At 38.0% G+C, this 6,815-nt stretch overlaps 1 protein-coding gene across 1 annotated transcript in view; it reads right to left on the bottom strand.

Annotated features, from left to right (window-relative positions):
* Nucleotides 1-746: 746 nt before the first annotated feature.
* Nucleotides 747-6,815, bottom strand: part of Ctdspl2 (CTD small phosphatase like 2) — a 51,394-nt gene continuing 45,325 nt past the window's right edge. Inside the window, exons 11-13 of the mRNA XM_051144513.1 lie at nucleotides 6,685-6,811; nucleotides 5,536-5,631; nucleotides 747-2,581 (exon numbers count right to left, since the gene is read on the bottom strand). Coding sequence (XP_051000470.1) covers nucleotides 2,516-2,581; nucleotides 5,536-5,631; nucleotides 6,685-6,811 — 289 coding nt within the window. The 3' untranslated portion in view covers nucleotides 747-2,515. The remainder of the gene's footprint in view (nucleotides 2,582-5,535; nucleotides 5,632-6,684; nucleotides 6,812-6,815) is intronic.

The following is a 6,815-nucleotide window of genomic DNA, read 5'->3' as shown; positions in this document are numbered from 1 at the left end:
TCTTCAGCTACTAACAAAGAAAAGTTATAATTGGAAGATAATCTATTAAAATGGGGGGCGGGGGGAGAAGCTGGCTAACTTGTTGCTTTATAATTCACTTTAAACGTTGTATCAACAACTTTAGAATAACCCAAATGAAGTACTGGAAAAACGATCTATTAATTTGGTCTCAACTCTCAGGCCATGTAGAATTTTCCACAATGTTTTTCTCTACAAAGTTTGCTGTTCTGGACTCACCCCTAGGCTGACTTGCAGGAGTTCTCCTAGCATGGGCTACTTTTTATTATTAAAGTGCCCACAGGTGCAAAGGTATAAGTGTTTACATTTCCCCTTAAAGTTGTGGGAAGGGCTTTGAGACTGTATTCACTTAATCAGGAAAAAATTCTACAATTACACATGTGAAAAATTCTTGTATATATTTGGGGGTTTGCTGTATTAGCATAAAAATGATGGGGGCAGGAAGAAATTAACTAGGTTCACAATTTTGAAAAAGAGCATATGTAAAGGTAACATATGTACATTTTATTTCAAGAAAGACAAAAGACAAACAGCATAAAGATGCCCAGGTGCCCTAAAGATAAATACATTTCAAAGATTCTCATTAAAATGAATCTGTAGTATTGTTCCTGCAAGCAAAATACCTTTTTTAAATAATAATTTAAAAAAATCAGTATTCTGAATTGCAATTGCTTTTGTTTTGTTTTTTTGTTTTTGTTTTTTTTTTTTTTGCAGAAAATCTGCCATGATTATTTTTTAATGAATAAGGATTTTCCACAAAACAGGCTTTGCTCTACATGCTAGATTTTTAAACAGTTCAGTGACACAATATGCTAACTACATACACAACAGATAATATAGTAAGAAAACACTCAACCTGATGAAAAGTTAAAATCTTCATTAATACACTGAAAACTGACAACTCATGCCTTTAAAATCAAAAATACAAAAATTAAATGTTTTCCTAAAAAGATTTCCTTATTTTAAGGATTCATTTGAAAATGAAGCTGCATGTAATTTGTACAATAAATTGTACAAGTAAACAGGTAATATACATTAAAAAATTAACTGACATACTCCTCAATTATCAGTTGTCCACCTTTAATTTCCAATACTGTACTTTCTTAACAAGCATACAAAATATCAAACTTCTCTTTAGAAAAAGTGCCGTTCTTTGACATCCTTTACACAAAAACAGTCTGAGCCTGCGGCATGTTAATGCAGTTGAGAGGCAAAGCATACTAACTCTTACAAATTCTACCTTCCATAAAAAGCCTCCTGAAAAGGAGATTACACGCCACTATAAAAATATCAGCCTCTTGTGTAGCTGCATTAGAGAACCAAGGCGTGACGACTATTTTCATATAGCATAGAAAACCACTATGAGCATATTAACTGCACTGGTGGCCCGGGAGTGTACTGTGCCACAGGATTATGCATAGCTACTGTTAGGTACCAAGACTGTTACACAGAGTTTTAAACTGATTGTAACCAAGAGCATAACAGAGGTACTACCAGCCCATGCAAAGTGAAAATACTGAGTCACTGTGCTGAATACTTCATTCCTGGAGAAAACCAAAGGCAGCAGTAACTGAATCAAGCCCAACAAGTGAATGAACTCGTTCTCTTTAAAGATTAGTGAGCACAGTGAGGTCTGAGGTATACCTTTATCCATTAATTGTGTGCCATTGCAAGATATTACCATCTGGAATACATGTCATCACAATGGTTCAAATAGTTTGAACATTAGTCATTCATATATTCTTAACTACCCAGTCTCTTGATTTTTAAAGATTTCACCTACAGCAGAATATTACAGAACAAAATATAAATGCATTTTTTAAAAAAAATGAAACTTACATGGACTAAAAGTAGAGAATATTTTTAAACAAATATACAATATGCAGGCAGACAAAGCAGGAAAACGGCCATTCAGATGTATAATAAAAAAACTAAAAATTGACTATTTCCAGAAAACTATGAAGCGCCTCAACTAAAAGGAATGCATTATGAGATTCTAATCTAATACAGGTCAGAAATGTAAAAAGGTTATAAACCTTAACAGGAAAAATAAAACAACTTTTACTGGCCATTCCTGTTGAAATGAGAATAGTAAAGTAACAGAAAAGTGGCTACAAACCCACTGAGAGCACCAAACAGAGAGAAAATGAAAGTCCACTTTCATCTCTGTTATTATCATAAAATCCTGTGTAACTACAGGTCAAGCTGCTGGTGGCAGAAACAGAATTCTTTATAAACTGCAGATGTCCTGTACATAAAAAGTTTCACTGGAGTTGTCCTAGTTCTACAGACGCTTCTGTTTTAGCCTACCCGCTGTATGTGTTCAATCTGAGATAGTCTCTTTCTGTAACCCTTGATTATTATTGGGCACCAAAGATAAGAAAAGCAAGACGGGGTACAAAAATGCAAAATTTCAACAGTAATGGCAATGTTTTTCTCTTAGTCCAAAAGGGTCCTGCATTCTCTCCCCCCTTCAGTGATCTGATAGTCTCTGAACTTAATCTGGGGGCAGCAAATCATGCAATCGAAATCTGTCTCTGATGTGAGGCCGGACATCTTCATTCTGTGTGGAGAAAAGATTACTTTTGAAAAGCCACATAATTTCTAAGATATGGTCCTATATATCCTTATAAACACTCAGTAAAGAGAAAGTGGACTACTACTTTACTTCATGGCATTATTTTGCTTGCCAAATACAGTCAGCTTCTATAACCGTAAGTTCCCTACATATTGACTCATGTAATTCATCTATACTGGCAGACTTTCCTGTTGATATTAATCTCTAAACAATGTAGTACAAACTAGGGGCTCTTAGATCAGTCTAGAGGGGCTATGGAGAGGTGACTATATATTAGAATACAAGATTTTAAAATTGGAATTAAATTTACACTTAAGCTTTTTATTTTTCCTTTTTAAAAAAATGTTTTAAATCTTTATTTTATATTAATGAGTACTCTATCTGCATGTACATTTGCATGCCAGAAGAGGGCACCAGATCACATTATAGATGGTTGTGAGCCACTATGTGGTTGCTGGGAATTGAATTCAAGACCTCTGGAAGAGCAGACAGGGCTCTTAACCACTAAACCATCTCTCCAGCCCCCTCCTTTTCATTTTTTAATAAAAACAATTAGGAAGCTAAACAGATAAGTAAAAGGGTTACGGCACTAAATTCTACTTTCTACAATTGACTGACTCATAAATAAGAAAATAATTCCTGTAAACAAAAGAGAAAGCCTATGAAATACTAAAGTATGAAATAAAAAGAATAATAATGTCTGATAGGCCTTATTTTAATAATTTCTAATACAACTCAAAACTGTTCATGGAAAACAACAGTGGGCAGTAAGGACCAGGGTTTAGAACCTGAAATGAGGCTACAAATCACTACATTTGTTCTGAGCCCTCTGTCTTCCTCCAGGGGAGGAATACTATTGATTCTGCCTTTTAGCACCCCAGCCTCCAAGCACAGGATTCCTCTTTTTTTTTTTTTGGTTTTTCGAGACAGGGTTTCTCTGTGTAGCCTTGGCCATCCTGGACTCACTTTGTAGACCAGGCTGGCCTCGAACTCACAGAGATCCGCCTGCCTCTGCCTCCCGAGTGCTGGGATTAAAGGCGTGCGCCACCACGCCCGGCAGGATTTCTCTTTTAAGACCCATGGAGGAGGGAAGTCTTTCTGAGCCCTTGCTGACTTCAGTGTTCCTGGCTTCTCTATCATTTCCCTCATGTATCACTTAAAGAAGAAAGATGAGGCCAGGTGTGGAGGGCACATGTTTTTAATCCCAGCACTTGGGAGGCAGAGGCAGGAGGATTGATGTCAGTTCAAGGCCAGCCTGGTCTACAAAGTAAGTCCAGGACAGCCAAGGCTGTCTCGATAAACAAAAACGACGACAAAAAACCAAAACAAAACAAAAAAACAAAAACGAAAGAAAGAAGAATGAAAGAAGAGGAAAAAGTAAAAGAGGAATAAGAAGAAGAAAAGAAGAGGAGGAGGAGGAAGAGGAGGATGTTTAAGCCTTCATCTGTTGAGTGTGGTGGCCCTCAAAGGCCAGACACAGGCAGATCTCTAAGAGATAGAGGCCAGCCTGATGCACAAAGTTCCAAGTCAAGGCTACAAAGTGAGAAACAACAACAAAAACCCATCTTGACCTTGATCCAGATCTGTTTAACTGGCCACTGAAAAACTTCCCTTGAATACCAGCTGCACTCTTCACTGGAGACTTAGTGCCTTGAGGCAGAACCCTGGCAGTTACAGGTGATAATACACATCTCTGCTTTGAATCAAAATCATTTGTTCCCCAGGAACTCCCAAGCCACTAGCCTCCCAAGTGGTCTTTTTGTCTCATCCTGCCACACAGACAGAAAACCAGTATCTCTGCCCCTATACCCCTCCCCCACCCCCTTCCAAGATTTGCCTGCCTCTGTCTACCAAGTGTTGGAATTAAAGGTGTCACCATGGCCTGGCAAAAGAAAATATTTACAGGGTTTGGACTCCCTAAGGCTAACGGATCCATAGACCTCTCTGCACTGCTGGAACTGGAGTCTAGGTTCACTCTCAGCTGCCAACAGGGCTCTGCAGGTACTCCTGCTGCTTCTGTTTGTATAGTTAATGGTAGAGGACTGATTTGTAGGAACTTTATCTTTTCTATATGTGAATAGAAATAACTGTCAAGAGTTTCATTTAGTCCCAGGCTGACTGCAAACTCACCATGTAGGTAAGAGTGACCTGTAATTCCTGATCCCCCTGCCTCTACTTAGTGCTGGGACTACCTGACTACACATGTGCACCACAACTCTCAGAAAACTTGTTAATATAAGAATATGCCTAGACTGACTTCTACAGCATATTATTAAGTTTTATTAAAAACAATAAAATCAGCAGGGTGTGGTGACTCACACCTTTAATTCCAGCACTCCGGAGGCAGAAGCAGACAGATCACCGTGAGGTTCAAGGCCAGCCTGGTCTAGAGTCCAGGAAAGCCAGGACTGACTACAAGAGAAACCATGTCTCAGAAAACCAAAAATAAATAAATAAATACCCAACAACGCCTTAAGGGCTGGAGAGATGGCTCATGGTTAAGAGCACTGGCTGTTCTTCCAGAGGATCAGCATTCAATTCCCAGCACACAGCATATCACAATTGTCTGTGACTTCAGCTCTAGGGTACCCAACACCCACCCACATACATACATACATACATACGTACGTACGTCCAGACAAAACACCAACGCACATGAAATAAAAACAAATGAATTAAAAATAAAATAAACAAACAAAAAACCCACAATCTTTTTTCACTCTGCCACAATCTTCAACCAGTTAACTTACTTGTTCTTTTTTAGGGAAGGTCTCAGTACATATATAACCCAGGCTGGCCTCAATCTGATCATCTGACTGTCTTAACCTTCTGAGTTGGCTCAGTTAACTTTAAAAGCCAATACACAGATTTGTTCAACAGAACAGCTCAACTAACCAACCAACCAACCAACCAATAAAAATCAAACAGGATATACTTACCAGTTCTACAAGCTTCTCCAGAAATGGGATCAATTTTAGGAGTTCATTGTCATTTTTATCCATAAACCAGCTTTCTATAGGAATTCCATTAGAAAGCTAGAACAATAAATAAGTAATTAAGTTCCCTTTAACTACATTAGCTTGCTTTGAAACACTAAAGAAAAAGACATAAGCAACTACAGTGTAAAGCTCCAAGGACAGAACTGCTCCTAGGGTTTCACGGATAGCTCCATAATGCAAGACAGAGCTCAATGGCTTAAGTGAAGCCTAACTGTTCAGTATAACTTACTTCCTCAGCGAACACAAAGCTCATCAACAGAATGGTCCACTAATGCAAGTTCTACAATAGTCACTCAAAAAAGCTACTAGCACAATGCTGGTCACTACCACCCTAAACGTATGTGTGCATACTCTTACACAAGGACCTTCCTTCCTTCTCTTTGTTTTTGTCTCTCCTTGCTTTTTCCCCCCTGTAGTCGCTGCTCTATTCTTTTAAGGAGCTTTGCTCTGTTGACCTTATAGACATAGGCGTAAGCCTCAGCCTATCGTTTTTCTACTATCACCTCACAAGTACAGTAAAAGTACAAATACAGGGTAGGAAAAGAACTGATTTTAAGAAAAAATATTTGGCCAGGTTTGGTGGCCTTTAATACCAGCACCCAGGAGACAAAAGCAGGCTGATCTCTGAGTTAGAGGTTGGCCTGAGGTACCTAGAGAGTGCCCGCCTCAAAAACAAAACCAAACAAACACTAACCAGTATGAGTCCTTTAGTGACTCAGCTGGAAGAGCAGGGATATAGAAAATATTAGCAAAACAGAAAATTTTGCTAAAACCATCTAAAAAACACTTTAATTTACTTGGGTCAATAGACTAGAATCCTGCTGATTTTAGTTATCAAGCATGTTTATAATATCAAAATGTCATTAAACGGCTATAGTTCTGTAGCTCTATCTTCAGATTTACTTAGATCTTTCTTAATACTTCATGTAGATCTTTTTCCACAAGTGTTTATCCATTTGGCATTTCTAATCCTAAAAGATAACACAGTAAATTTTAAAATTCCATTTTTTTCCCTGTCGTATTCTTATTGGCGGCAGTAGTCTTTATTGCATTTTAAAAATTGAGTGTCTTTAGGAATCTTCTTCCTACCTGATAGGCAAAGGCTTGTGGTGAGTTGTCAATTATTATAGTTTTGGAAAGATCTCTTCCAAGGATATTTAAGTCCTTTATATAGTTTCCTTGTACACAAACACAATGTTCACGGAAAAGTCGGTGCCTAA

This window comes from Acomys russatus, chromosome 4, assembly GCF_903995435.1.
Source record: "Acomys russatus chromosome 4, mAcoRus1.1, whole genome shotgun sequence".
NCBI classification, from domain to species: Eukaryota; Metazoa; Chordata; class Mammalia; order Rodentia; family Muridae; genus Acomys; species Acomys russatus.
The sequence above is the reverse complement of the archived record's forward strand: the minus strand, read 5'-3'. Positions and strand labels throughout refer to the sequence as shown.